Here is a 15714-nt window from a genome sequence, read left to right as displayed (position 1 = left end):
AAAGAGGAGGAGGAAAAAAAACAGAGGGAATCAAGTAGAGGAGAAAATATTGAGAGCAAAATACCCCCCCTTCTCCTTCTCCTCCTCCTCCTCCTCCTCTCCGCTTGGTCCAAAGTCTTGAATGACCTATTGACATTAAGCTTCTCGCAAGATTAAGCTGAGAATGGAGCCTCTAGACTGGGTAAATACAGAGTGAGAACAATGGAAAACAGGCATGAACCTTATTGGATTTTAATTAAGCGCGGGGGTGAGCCTGTTGGGGGGGTGTGTGTGTGTTAAAAAGTGCAGTGGGACAGGATTGGAGCTGTTAGCACTTATGTGGCCAAGATGCTCCCCCCCCCCCCCCCCCCCACCAGTACCATTCCATCTCTCCCTCACCATCTCTCTCTTTCCGTTTCTCAATCTGTTTGCAGAGCCTTCACATACGGGCTGTGAGAACTGCAAACAGTTCTCTCCATGCGCTCCTCTGAGAGCTATTTGTCATCCCCCTTTCTTGGGTTATCTCTCTTTTCCCCTTCTCTTTTAACAAGGTGGAACTCGACTCATCCCTCAGGGGAAGGTGTCTGAGCGATAAGGTTAAAATCGGCTGAAAAATAGGGGAAGATTATTTGATATTGGACAGATTGAATTATGCCAGGGAGAGGAGGAATCATTTTTTTTCTGCTGCGTCCCAGTAAAAGGCCTTGCTCGTGCTAATGGCTGCTGAGCTCAAGGTACGTCATACTGTGGAAAAACAAAAGAAATAAGTTCATGAAAGCCTGGCCAATCAACAAACTGCTAATTTGATAAAGGAGCCTTTTTGAGCTTGACTGCTTCCGTGTGAACTTTCACACTTTGCGCAGCCCCCTCTCGGACCATCCCTCCAAATAAACTTTGGTCTTTGCAGCTTTCCTTTCCTTACGCCATTCCCTGGCCCTTGGCGCTAATTAATGTGTAAAGTAATTAATGGAAAGTGTCATAGCGAGCCGTTACATCACAAGAGCCCAATCTGAAGAGAGCCATCAACACCCCAGTAAGCTCAGAGAGCCGTTCATTAATTGGTGTGAAAACATCCATGCACTCTCATGTTCTCAAGCAAACACACACACATACACACGGGGGGGGTCTTGGTATTCAAAATGGCTATCGCTTGTTAACACACTGCCGATGATCAGAGGGAGAGGGTGTCTGCTTGGAGGAGGAAAATCGCAGCTTGATGTTGTCTCCATCCTTTGGTCCCAAGCCTCTTCGCAGGCACACGTTGTTCCGCAGAAAATGGCAGGGCCCCCTTCTTCCACCGTCTTTGTAAAGGGGGGGTGTGTAAAGCATGATGCCTTTGATCAAGGCTGGAGGAGAAAATTACAGCTGTGGCGTCTTCAGAGCCAGGCCCCGAGGACTGACATGACCGGAACACTTTCTCCACGCCATAATAGCCGAGTTGTAGTGCGATGTTCAAAACTTTCCGGTCTACTTTTTTTTTTCTTCCTTTCCCCACCCATGAAAAAAAAAGAAATGCATTCCACATTCCACATGCCTCAGCTCATTAATACAATAAAAAGGCTTGACTTTGTCACCATTTGGGTTTTGGAGGGAACTAAACAACAGAATGACTTTGGTGGCCTTTTGAAGAGTGTCCAGACAATTGGGCCCTTTTTAAATACAGTTCAGATCTCATGCCTTTGGACAGCTCTTTTAAATGGCCAGTCAATACGAGTTAGCCAGTGGCCTGCAGTAACTGAATGACTAATCCCTAACCGTGAAAATGTTCCCTGTGCCTCCTCCGGGCCAGCTGAATGGACCCTTGAGCCTGCCTGATTGCTCCAAGGCTTTAGCCAGCTTTATAAGTAGCCTGTGATTGAGTGGGTCCATTAAGGTCCTATTCATCTTCCTTCTGACCAGTGTAGTGGAGGACCCATGACGGACACACACACACACACACACACACACACAGAAATTGTGACTGGAAGAGTGGGCCCCTTGGATGTGGAAACCAGTGTCTGGTTTCTCGGCGGCTGCAGCATTGCCGCCTGTGTATCTGCAGCATGAAACAGGCTACCACGACAGGCCCGAGGAGCGTCCACTTTGAAAAGCAGACCAAAGAGGAACCTCAAGCCAGGGTTCGCCCAGGTGGGGAAACTATCAAGAGAGGGGGAGGCCCCCCGTTCGGGAAGCGTGGCAGCCATCTGACAACCCCACGCATGGCGCCTGCCTTCAGTCCCTCGGTCGCACGCGCACACACACACACACACACATACTTTTGGTAGGCGCGCTTTCATCCTCGCATTTGTTATTCTTTCTGTTTCTCCGTTTCGCAGCCACCGCACGTGCCCCCCCTGGCAGCCCTGGATGTAAAATTGAGGAGGTCCTGTCGATCTTGATCTATGCATCTGTATCTATCTCTCTATGTATCTCTGCCTTTGTCTGTTTATCTATATGTCTAATTATCCTGTCCCTCCGCGTAATTAGCCCAGAAATAAATGGCTCTCCTTCGCAACCTCCCTCCCTTTCGCGAGTCCTGAAAAAACAAATTAGGGAGAACAATGGCTACAAATGGCTTCCGCGAGGAACCGCATGATGGATGTATGCTGGTGCTCTCAGCATTCTTTTCCCCCTCTCCACCATTATCTCCCGCTCAATCTGTCTGCGTCTGGAAAGTACTGTAACCCCGAGGATTCTTGCCTCCCCCAAACCCCCCCCCCCCCCCCCCCCCCCCCCGCTACCCCCATCGTCCGCCCAGTTTCTGCCGTTCGTCTTTCCCCTTCCTGAGTCAGATACCGGGGCCTTGCTGAAGTCCACCTCAGCTGGGATCCGACAGGGTACTGTTTTTGTGTTTGACGCAGATTCCCTGCCCTCCCCCTCCACCCCGCACCCCCTGCCATTCCCCGGATCATTTCACGCGCTGCAGCGGTAAAACAAGCGCCTGGGACTCAAAAGCAAACAGCCCGCCGTCCTGTGGAGCGCTGCTGCTGGCCCCATCTGCGGAGCTTCTGTAAACAATGGCCTCCCTTTGTCCCCGGAGACCGGCGGGGCATCGGGGTCCTCTGAAACGGACAAGTGCAACACGGTGGAAGGAGGTCTGTGGCGGGCCGGCTTCTCGCCCTAATAACGTTAACGTTCAGCTTTGCGTGTTCTTGTGTTCCGATGGAACGCTTTGAGAAGACCCTGGTGTTGCGTGACTGCGTTAGCTGACAGGCCAAAAGGTTCTAAACGGGGATCAGATGTTACAACCTCCCCCACCCCCACCCCTCTCCCGCCCCCCCAACACACACACACACACACACACACGCAAGCCCACATATGCCCCATCTCACCCTGACACAGCTCAAATCCGTCTAAAAGCGATACCTCCGTTTGCGCCTGGAGCCTTGAAACTGACCCCCCTATTCACGCGCCTTTGATTTCTGACATTTCTCCGCTACCTCTTCCCTTTACATTGTCTCACCCACAGTAAAACAGTCAAAAAAAAGGGAGTTTCTCCCACACCAGTACAAGGATATCCATTACCTTTACTGCTAAGCTTCTGAAAGTTAATCCCCTGACCTGGCCCCCCCCTGCCTCCCCTCACAGTAATATGCTGTTCCGTCATGCTGCATAGCTATGCTATTGTCAGGATTTTCAAACGTTTCCTACAGTTCTTGTTTTGTTTCTTCCCACCAACTGATTTTGAAGCTACACCTTGCCCCCCAACCCCTTTGCTTTACATCTCAAAGCCGTTTGATGAAATGACCATGTTTGGACACTGAAGGAACTGTAGTTAAAGGAAAGATCAATACACTTTGACTGACATCCCTTCTCTTGATGGCAAATCGGTCTGCTTCACTCTCAGAGTCTCCCAGGGTGAATTTCAAAGCATCATTCCGAACTCCCACAGAAAAGAAAACCTGCAACACTTTTCCTCAACCGCGAATCCTCTCTGTCTGTCTTAAAAACAAAACAAAGCTGCCATTCACTGCAATGCCTCCCCCAAGTTTGAGTATCGCTTACTCTGCCACAGTGCTCATTATTATGGTTAACGGTTGAGTCATAAGCACAATATTTGCACTTGCGTTCCAGTTGGTTTAGAGTAGCAGGAGGTGGTCCCCGTTTAAAATAAAGGGGTTCTTCAGGCGCAGGGGAAAGAACAGAATTTTCCAGTTCTGGATGCACGGCCCCTTTAAGTGTTGCCAAGTGAGCCCTGGTTTCCTTGAACGCGTCCCTTTCTTGTTGAGTAAGTACATGACATGTCCTGTGAGATGGTGCATCATTAATTAGACAGTTCTGCTTTGACTAATCACTTGGTAAAGGGCACATAGCCTGGAAGACAGAAAACGTTCATCTCAACTCATCAGCCTCAGCCGAACTGTGCGACCTTGACCCTGTGTGCGCAAGCAGTGCCGAAGATAAGTGCGTTGCTGGGTTAAGCTTTGCTCTCTGAGACTCATACGCGTGTGCAGAACACACACACACACACACTCATACAAAAAGCACAGATGTGCAGAAATACACAACATGCTCAAACACACAAAATGTATACTGCATATTCTGCATGTATAATTCATATATATGGCACTGACAGAGACGCCAGCCATGCTTAAGATTGACTTACGCTTGACCGGAGCCTCTGAATGCTTGACAGAATTTGTAGACACCAGATAGAAAAAAATAACACTCAGAGGAAAAAAATAATGATGGTAATAATAACCATAATCACAGTAATAATCATAATGGTGGCTAATGCGTTTCATAACTGGCTGGGGTGTTTCCTCTCCTGTCTGCATGCTCCTGCCAGAGACTTCCTGTTGCAAAGCCATCTTTAATGTAAGGTTGAGGAAGCTAGACTTGGGAAGATACCAGGGGCAGAAATATTGCTCCAATGCAGAAGATAAATTTCAATTTGCTGTTGGTTTCACTGTCCTGGCTTTAGATATGAAATTCTTGTCTTGGGAGGACAAGAATTGATTGGAAAATAGAAACGACAGTGGTCTACCACAGTGGTGCCTTTCATTGTATGTGGTTTTGGGCTTGCGGTCTGGGCAAATTGTCATCCATCTCTTTCAGTGCAGGTGACATTTTGCATTTGGTCAGGGAAAAATAAAAAGAATTCCATTTATCTAAAAATAGCAGTTGTGGTTTTAAGCACACATCTCTTTCCGGGGGGGGGGTTGTTTTGCTAATTTCCATAGAATTAACCCCACTGGGGGACAAAACAAAACAAAATTGTTAACACCAACTGCATTCAAAATTGAGTCAATACACCCATACAATGCACTTGCAGTTGATGGATGTGGCAAACACAATTCTCCATTGTCCTGCTATCTCTTTGCCATGTCCCCTGAAAGCCATCTCCCCAGGAAGATTGGAGGTGGGTTGATGTAGATAAAAAAAAACAGTGGTGGAAGCGGCCAACCGTTCTATGCAGGATCCCACAGCAGGCTTCCCTTATTTACTTATGCCATAAACCCCACATCCACTGAGGTCTACAACAGATGATAACAAGGCACAAGACTCAGTGCCAAGTTCTTTATCTCTGTTTACCCGAATGGCAAAGCTGATTAGAGACAAATTTAACCCCATTGTCTTTTTTTTTTCTCCCCCTCTGCCTTAGCTCGTGTACCAGATCACATGCAGAAAAGCAAAGTTTGGAGGGCCAAGTGGGGCACAGACAAACACGGAGGCCCCCGGGGGAATAAGACAATGTAAGACTGCTTGGTCTGTCTTGAAGGAGCACAGAGGACCCCATTGTTGTAAGCGCTTGCCCTGCCCCTGTCCCTCTCTCTGTCTTATCATGGGCACGTTTTTGAAATTTCGGGAGGGAAAATCAGAGCGCGGGAAAAAAAGATTGAAAGCGGTCCCATGAAAGGAGGTTAACTGTCCAGTTGGCAGGGAAGGATTATAAAAAGAAATTGGGAATTACAGACTTGATTTTGATGTGATGCATCATGCATTAGTAGTGTGGCAACTACAAATTGATGCTTTGACAGTTTAAGTAGAGCTGTGATGTCTGAGTGCAGTTTTCTCAATGAAAAATGAAAATGCACATTTCCAGATGATGAACAACCTTTTTGCAACACGGACCTGTCTCAAGGTCGAAGCCTTCCCATCCACTTTCTGCCACAGACTAAACCAACCTCTCACTTTGATTTGGTTTTCCTCGCCCTTGCCTTTTCCCTGTCGAGTTTGGGAGAATATATTTACTCAAATACTTAAGTCAATTGCATTCTGAATTTGGAGTGCGAGAATCAAAGTAGGGCAATATCCTTCCACATCTATGCCATGAGTATCAGGCTTGTAAATAATGCACAAGACTTGCCCAGATTCTGCTGTGTCTGCGCTATTGTCTGCCTGGTGGAGTGTCAAAAGCCCATCAACCCTGGATCATCTATGGGTAAGTTATGTTCTCATGCCAACTTCCCTGCATCTTCTGGGGCTGGGAGGAAGGAGGGGGAGCACTTAACATAATACCATAAGTAAGATCATGCTGGTCATTACTGGATCTTGTCTTGTCTCCCAAACCAGGTCTTCATAAATTCAAAGGCACTGACTTATGAAATATGTAAGAAGCCTAAAACACAACCCCCCCCCCCCCCCCCCCCCAACTCGCTACTCAGGCGTGGGGCCTCGGTGTTGTGAAATACTTCCTACATTAAGCATGGATTGAGCCTTGGACAAATTTCCACTAATGGTGAAAAGTGGTAAAGATATCTGTTTGGCGATGGAAGAACCATGTATAAAAGGACCAGGAAGAGGAGGATGCATGTGTTTGTCATCCCCGATGCTCATTAGCTGGATTCCCCCACATTTGGAGCTGGGGGAGGTTAAGAAGCCAGAAAGAAGACAGTGATGATTTTTAGGGTACTTAGTTTGCGGTGACACAGACTAGAGTGGCAACAGGACTTAGTGAAAAAAAAAAAAACCTGTGATCTTGGCACACTCCCTTTGAACTTGGCCCTATGAGACTCGGCTACCCAAAGCTAAAGGTTCCAGAAAGAGCTCATTGAAGATTACTCAGAATTTTGATGTGGGTGCAATCGAAATCTGCTGGGAACCTCAGGACATTCAGAGAAAGCAAATTATGGATGGAAGCCGCAGAACGGAGCATAAATATGGATATGTGCGAGTGGAGCGTGCGGATGCGCCCGTCCGCAGGTCGGTCTGTCTGGCGGTTCTGTCGCCGGGTGCCACACTCCATCATTTTCCCACCTCTTTGTTTGTGCCTGCGTGTATGTCAATCAGCGCCCACCTGCCTCCGTCTATGACTGTCAACCGCCCAATGAGTTTCTGACTCGGCTCCCGGCTTTCATGGCTTTCATTGGTCAGAGCGAGAAGGAGAGAGAGAGAGAGAGAGGGAGCACATCGGTAGATTCTGGGTAAATGAGTAGGGGGGGAGCCATCTGGAGAAGTCTGGGAGCTATCGTTTCCTCACACAGTACCTCCCAAACCAGCTGCTATCAGTCTGTCAAAGAATGATTGTGGCAGTGTGCAACACCCCCCCCCCCCCCCCCCCCACCACCACCACTACCACTACCCCTCCTCCTCTGTTGTAGATTGTCCACTGAAATATTATACACCTCACACGAATCTACCATAATGGCAACCTTACTGTGGATTACCTTCCACGGTTTCTTATTAATTAGTCATCTCAGCAAACGTGGCTGTGCTGGATAGAGGCTAGTTTTAAGGACCCAAGTGATAAAAACGGATATCGTCTCTGAGACAGACAGACAGGATACACACAGATGATGGAGCTGCTGCTAATACACAAAACAATGGGCAAAGGAAGACAGAGGAAAATCAGAAGGAGGAGAAAAAAAAAGTTTGCTGACGGAAATTTGCTTTCCGCTGTGTTCGCAAACAGTCCCAATAGGACGACGTGTCGTTTCCCTTAGAGAATTGTCGCCTTGGCTTTTTTTCCCTTAACTGCATTTCCAATTTAGTTCCAGCAGGCATTTCATTAACATTTCCTCTTTTCTCTTCTCCGTGGAAGTGTGGGTGTTGGTGTGACGGCGTTGTGTATTCTGATTTAACATTTAAATTTAATTACTGCCTCTCTACGTGTCAATACCCTGTTCTCATTTATCAACGAGTGAGAGAGAGAGCAGAAGAAGAAGAAAAAAAAACACTGCTTAACAGCCAATAAACATTTGTTTTTAATTCATTTACTGAAGCGTTGACCGAAAGCGCTTTGCTTTACTCCTGGTTGCTCAATGTTAATTGGAAGAAAAAGAAGCGCTTTTTGAGTCTGAAGGGTCGGGGGATTTGAAGCCTTCATCTACAGCCGAATTAAAGCCGCCGTTAATAACAAACCAAATATAAAACATCAGTTTAAAGGGGTGGAAAACACGCGCACGCGTGAATAGGGTTTAATGATTTGAACACGCGGGCGTAGCGCAGTGCGTTCGTTAACCTGGTGAAACAGACGACGAAATAAAAGGGACGTGAGGGGTTGATACTGCAAAACCTCCAGCAAATGCTTTACTTAAGTCGCCTCTGTCTGTCGTGATGAAAATGTTCTGGAGGCCTGTACAGTTCGTGGGGTGCAAATAATCCCAAATATTTTTCGAAGTCGCCTCCCTCAGATATTAATTCCGTGTGACTGGCGAACATCTTTTAACGTCAGGTTGCCGTGTGCTCCCCATGAGAACATGTTCACGCAACAGCTTATAGTTTTGTTTTTTTTTTTCCCCGATGATAAACTATTTACGTAAGGACAGTGTTTCTTCACGCAGAATATTACTGAAACCGTGCTTTCCCATCTCCCATCGCATACACTGAAAGTGTCGCACAGTAACCTTGCTTGTACTGCAGTATGCTTCGCTCCTGTTGGTAAAAGCTAGATATCAGCTTTGCAAGTTACCACTGATGCGCAAAACAGTTACTAACAAGGAAAGCTCCAACTGACAGCCTTAATGCATATGCTGAACACGTCGAAATATCGTGAGAAACATATACGTGATATAGTAAACTGAATGAACAAACAGATACTGGTATAAGCAAGTCGATAAGATATTGCGGATACTTTTTTTTCTTCACAGGCGGGTCAACCTACGCTGCCGGTCCTCAGAATGAAACGATAGCGGCACCTTGGGCGCTGACAACATCTTAACCAGTGATTCAGTCCGCCCAAACAAAAATATCATCGCGCTGTACGATTTTGTGTAACCCTTAAACGTTTATATTTATTTTATGCGATGATCTATTCGTTTGGTTACATCACGGAGCGGCAAGAACCAGAGCCTACCTATCTGACTGCAGTGACTGTAAAACAACGATATTGTAGTGGGGAATATTCTTTTTAGACATTGTACACTAAGCGAATTTGTCACATTTATCCCATGGCTCTTAATGCGCTTAAATGACTCCCCCATCGCTCTCGTTCTAGATTAGGTGTACCGAATGGGGGGTGTAGAATAAACTAGTGGCTGTGTAAACATTTGCCCTTAGTTGCTTTAACTACACAGATGAAAAAACTGATACAAATTACACATTGAACTAATAGTGTTCAGTTTAGTTCGTTCGTTCCAGTGGAGTGAACTACAGCCCCCTTGAAAGTTCACAAATTTTTGGAAGTCGGGGAGTGCAACATCAGTCACACTTGTGAAATTATGTGTGTGAGCGTGTGTGTGCGCGCGTGTTTGCGCGGGGGGGTGTAGGGGGGTAGGGGTTGGGGTGGAGAGTTGTGCCATAGTGCACCTCAGAGCTGCCTCGCTGCGTGAACTAGCGAGCAACTGTTCCACAGCTTATCTCCCGGGCTCCGCGTGCCGTTCGTTTCAGCAGAAATGACAGGAGTTTTTCTGCGTTTTAGTAGCAATTGTGCCGTGAACCGTGAAACCTGCGCGGTCAACTTCTTAAAAAAAACCCCATGGCTGGTGGATTTAAAAAACCGATAGCCACTGTCATAATAGCGTGTATATATGATGTGTCCCGCGCCTGAAAAATGCCACCAAAGACCCAAGTGTTGCGAAAGTGTTCTGGTACACTGCCAACTGCATTCACTCCGTTATTACACGCCCAATGCCAGCATATAGGGGCTATTGCCCTTTGCCACTGGCCATCCTAGAAGTGCGTGGACTTGTAGAATGACAACGTTTAAAAGCACCAACTGGAACAACAGCACATATCATCCGATTGGATATTATGATATCATAGCGCCAACAACACAAAAATATTACCGTTATTTATAATGTCAGCGTCGTACCACTGAGTCGAAGGACGATAAATGCGAAGGAAACACCAATACACGACATTTAAATAACACATGGCAACAGCACCCTCCCTGCTTTTCAGTCGTCTTTGGCGCAGTGCCACTCAACATATAAGTACTTCTCTGTAACCTTTTGGTGCCTATGCAAGCCCGTAACTTTTCTTCGACAGACATGTAAGCACTTAATAAAATTATTGGTCGTATAGCTTAAGTGCACCTGAGATCCATGGGTATCATCCCATAATATCTGTTCAACACGTCGCAACTGGTTTGACGCAGCGCGTTTTGTAATGAAAACCCAGCATCTACTGCCTTTTAGCGTTAACAACTTCGCACACTACTACATTTAAAGAGCGATAAAACTGTTTTTTTTCTTACCTGCTCCAATAAGGCAAAGGACAGCATAAAGCGCGAACATTTTCTCCAGCTCCTGGTCCCGTTGGTTTCGGTCTCCGCGAAAGTACGACAGATTGACTTGCTCTTGCGATGCGGCTGGTGTGAAAGTAAGCTTGCTAGTTATCGCACAGCACGGTGCATAAAAATTACCCCGAGAGTAATCTAAAACGGCAGTTCTTGAAATGCAGTATTTTTTCTACAGTTAACGCACAGGACCATTAAAGGGGGTGTTTTGGGGAATTTGATAAATGCCGGTTCCCTTCGTTCTTACTGGAGTTGACAACTTTTTAAAATGACTCTAACACCGTCCGTTGTAGGCTATTCCCTAGTCAGTCTGTCCGTTTTGGACAAGGTTCTGTCTTTGACCGTTTCTGGACGCTGAATATCTCAGTCCCCGTCAAGGTATATTTCTGCTTCCGTGGAAGTAAGTCCTCATCCCCTCGTGATTGGAATAGCCAGGGGATTTCGCTTTTTTTGTAGATTTTCCTCGCAGCAGTTCAACCTGTTCCGTCGGCAATAATGCTCGGCACTGAACTGTGCTCAGCCTCGCTCCACCTCACTTGCGCTGTTTCAGTGTAAATCTCTCCGAAGTTGATCCTTGCGGTCCTCTCTCTCTCTCTCTCTCTCTCTCTCTCTCTCTCTCTCTCTCACACACACACACACTCCCTCGCTCCGGCAGAAACACTCGCTCCCTCTTTCGCTCTCTCACTCTCGCTTGCGCTCTCGTTGCGTCCTGCTAAGGGAGATAATCCTCACTGGCAATCATCTCCTTTGAATCCTTAGGATGTAGACATGTCAGAAAACCGAAAGGGGGAGGTGGCCTTTAGTGGGGAGTAAAGAACTCCACTTTCTCATTCAGAAGAAGGCAAACTCCTGATAGGGGTCCGTTGGACGCCGCCCCTAGGGGACAACTATTGGTCAAAATAAAAAAAGCTGATGGGGGGGGGGGGGGGGGGGGGGGTTGGGGTAGACGGACGGACGGACCCCGATGTGTAATAAAGAGAGCGCCGGTATTTGTTCTTTTTCTCCTTACTTTTTTTTCTGGGGGCGGGCTCATTCAGAAGCTGTAGGCAATACCTATTTATGTCACTGGTGGTACGGAAAAATCCCTGTATTACTTTATTTAGTAAGTATAAAAAACAAGTTGCTCATACTTGTATACATACTGTAAGTACGTATACAAGTATGACATCATAAATGCAAAATTTGTTCGTGTTATCTTGAAAAAGTGTCGTAGTCTCTGGGGTGTGATTTTACTTTAGCTGGTCTTTTATTCAGGAAATGGAATATCTTCATTTTTTCATATTATTGCCACTTAAACATCTGCAATAAATCTTTAAGATTCGCATTGTGATTTATGGCAAAACATTGAATATTTCAGTTTGTTTCATCTTCACTTCATAAAACGTTGAGTAGTCAAGGAACAGTGACACGTTGGGTTGTTGCAATCATTAATATTTTCGATTAGCAAGTGGCCAAGTGGTTTCGACTGCCGTATATTTTTTTACATGTTAAACCTCTCTTTTGCAAAAATATCGTTACGCTATGACTTTCTTCACTGTTAGATGTAGGCTAACCTAAACAAGGCTCTAAAGTGACGCGTCGCTTTATTACACCTCATGCGTTTTATTGCGGTTTCAACAGGGCAAAACTACTCTTTCTCTTGTCCAAACACATGCTGATGTCAGAAACAGATTGCGCACATGCCCGCGTGGAACGGCGCAAATTATAGCGTCCCTTACCTACTAGCCGGGGTGCCGGGCAGAGAAGAGAGCGGAGCTGGAAGGTGGGTGGGGGGGCGGAGATGGACCCCGACATGGGGGTGGGGGACACCAGCTGTGCCAACACAGTAAACATCAACACCGTTTGTGTGAAGTCTGTCACATCTTGACAGGTTGTGTTGGACATGTTTGGATGTGCCTTTCTTTCAGACGTGGAAATGCACTCGCCTGAGAAGAAAGTGGAAGCGTTTCCTAATTAGACTAATATTCAACGCGTTTTAATTACATTGGCGCCTCGATATCAAACGAGGGGTGCCCACTTCCCCAAAGCTTTTGAGTGCCTAAATTATTTATATATAAAAAAGAGGGTATTTCGGCTGTAGGTTTATTAATAATGAATACAGTTTGATATTTACTAAACTGTTCCACGGGAGGAAACGGGTGACAGTTAAGACGTCGTTTGCATGGTAATTGTAAGAAGGGTTATAAATAAGGCATGAAGTGAAGTTTTATGGAAATGCGATTCCCGGGGAAATGAGAATAATATAACAAAATATTATCTCAGTCCTCGTTTGACCTGAGGTCAATTAAAAAAGAAAACGTCACTGTCTGGGAATGCTTGGAAGGATTTAGTATAAATTACAATTAGGGCTTTCTTTCTAGTTGTAGTTGAAAAAAGATTTATGCATCATATTTATAGTGAAGCAAACAATAGCTACACGTGAATGGATAATGAATTCATATGAGTGGATTGTGATGTAGGCCTAGGACTCTGAATTATTGACCAATATGGTAGAAATAAACAAGGCAGTCCTTCAAAAAGGCCTTATTTTAAAAACTATTTCATCTTTTGTTAAACATTTTCTTAGTGTTCCTGCACTCACACAGCAATGGTGTCCATCTATTCATTTCCCAATTAAGGCAGTATGTATCCTATATATTTACTCTATAGGAGGTATATAACATTCTTTCAGACCATTGGGTGATTGTTAGAATTCAATTCATAACTGGAATGTAATCATTGGATTGGAGTGAACTGCAGCACAGCTTTTGCAACCTGCACATGGCTTCATGTTTAGGATTCTGCTCAAATGGAAGCCTAGAAATGTGAAATTAGGGACGTAATTAGGGTAAGCGGCCTGCCTGTTTGGGGGTTCACCGCCTATTGTGATGGACAGATGTGGTTGGGGACTGGTTTGGACATAATGGCTATGGGTCTCAGTGCTAAACATGTGGAAAAGATTACAACAGCTCTTAGTGTAATTGTGATATTGAGTGCAATGTTGATCTGTGTCAACCATAACTCCGCTACAGGGTAATAATTCACCTTGCCTCACTTTTATCAGGCAATACATGCCACTGAATCCACCTCACATTGTCATGCATGTTCTTTTAATTTGTTCCCCTGTGCAAGTTCCAGGGACATGATGTCACTCCAAAGCATAGGCACAGACTCCCATTAAATCACCGCATTGCAGTTTTTAATCAATAAGCAAAATATGGTTGTGCAGTGCACCACGGACCTTGAATAGATTTCTCGACTATTTGTGGACTTCTGTCAATGATGCGTTCTCCATCTTAATATCAAAACGCAATTTTGTACCACCCCTGAAACCTCTTACTCTGTAACTGTACACTCCCGCGGGATGTGGTTGAGGGATAATCTTCCGATGGGTCAAGGTGAGGTTGAGAATTCTGGTTCCATCTGTGCTTTTGATAGCGTGTGGATTACGGATATCTGACCAAGATGGAGTAGATTTTCATAGATTTATGAATCAGAGTTTGCTGCAGTGTATTAATTATCGGCTGCCTCTGTAGTTGGTCAGGTATATGGCATTTCTTCTATGATGGGATGAAGTGAACGGCCCACTCAACCACAAGGTAAACGGCACTATCAGTGACGTTTGACCATGCCCTTCAAAGGGCCAACATCTCTGATTTAGGTGTCTCAGAAGCTGCAAAAGGGGTGAAGTGGACTTTTTTCCTGGACCTACATTCCAAAGGAACCCCTTTGCTCCTTGGGTCAGAGCACCCCCAACCTTGATTACTTTCATTAATGAGCAGCCACTGTATACCAGCAGAATCTCTCTGCAGTGCCTCTGTCAAACTGAGAGCATGCTCACAGTTATTGGATTTGAAGTGCGCATTAAAGATAGACACTGCTTCCACATTCCTCTCAGATCAGAGAGGGACGGCTGCCGGGAGACGTCGGTGGGCAGCGTAGTTACCGGCATGGCTACGGCCCGGCGAACTTCCTCGGGAATCGGCCGTGACTAGCTGTTTGTCTTGTGCCATGATCCTTCACTGCACACGGCAGAGAAAAATAAATAACCCAGCGATGTGGCCATGAATAATGGATGACTTGTCCGCTGTCACTTCCCATCCCGTGTCAAGCCGGGGCCCGATCATTATTAGGGTCTTTCCTTCCCCCCCCCCCCCTCTCTCCCGCTCTCTCCGGTTTCGGTTTTGTTATGGTCGGCTTGTCCGCTCACCTCCGTTGCGAGCCACCTGTCAGTCCCTCTCGGGGGCCCTGAGGTTTGAAGGTTGCACCTGTGAAATAAATGCTGCTTTGGGTTCTTATGTGAAGATGTTTGAGCTCCGTGAAAAGAGAAAAAAAATTTCCAATCTGGGTAGGCAAGCAGTTTCAGCGAAAAGGTCATCTCTCCGCCTGCGTCAGATAACCTGCACCGAAGGCTTGGGGAGTGGAAGGATGAGTCAGGTCGACCCTATCAGCTTGAAACATTTCGCAGGTTGTTTTCACATTTGTATTGAATCCATTCAACTATGATTTGAACCACTGGGTGAGTTTGATGAGGCGATATCGCTGGCACTGGAGGAGAGTCACACACATAGCTCGCAGACAATATGCCCAGATCTACCCATCAACAGGAGAGTTCATGGATTATTTAGACACGCAGCTGCACTTGAGAAAAATTAATGAAGAACAGCTGTCTGCAAAGGGATGTGCGGATGTTAGGGTTTGCTTTCCAGTGAAGAAACAGGAAGGCTTGCTGAGAAATTAGAGGATGTTTTCGAGTTATAGGGATGCTGAAAAAAAATTAGGCTGATTGCGGATGAAAACATTTAGGTGGATTTGAAGCTTCCCTCCAAAAACTTGTATTGTAAGAGCTTGTAAGAGCTCCTCACTGCCTTGATGGCAGCCTCAAGGCGAGCTAGCTGAAGTTCCGAGCGGCGGGGGTGATCGCTCCGACACAAGCTAGCGGGTACGTAATCTGCAAAATAATAGTGTCAAATCAAGTCGCGGGAAAATAAACCCTGACAGATCCTTTCATTAGGAATTCACGGCGGGATGGTTGTGGCGCGGTCCAGGAGGGGGACGAGAGGGGCGGACGCGGGTGTCCGTAATGTATGCGGTATGCCTGCGTGTCCTCTGTGACAGCGACACGAGTGCTTGTCACAGGAGACATCAGTTCTACT

The 15714-nt window shown here is 46.1% G+C and overlaps 1 protein-coding gene across 1 annotated transcript in view; it reads right to left on the bottom strand.

The window, feature by feature from the left end:
* The window catches only part of kirrel3l (kirre like nephrin family adhesion molecule 3, like), a 45525-nt gene that overhangs the window by 21088 nt on the left and 8723 nt on the right, over positions 1-15714 (bottom strand). Inside the window, exon 2 of the mRNA XM_036538787.1 lies at positions 10538-11185. Within this exon, the coding sequence (XP_036394680.1) occupies positions 10538-10577 (40 nt within the window). The 5' untranslated portion in view covers positions 10578-11185. The remainder of the gene's footprint in view (positions 1-10537; positions 11186-15714) is intronic.

Source organism: Megalops cyprinoides, chromosome 10 (assembly GCF_013368585.1).
Source record: "Megalops cyprinoides isolate fMegCyp1 chromosome 10, fMegCyp1.pri, whole genome shotgun sequence".
Classification (NCBI taxonomy): domain Eukaryota; kingdom Metazoa; phylum Chordata; class Actinopteri; order Elopiformes; family Megalopidae; genus Megalops; species Megalops cyprinoides.
Note: the sequence above shows the minus strand (reverse complement) of the source record. Positions and strands in the feature narration are given on the sequence as shown.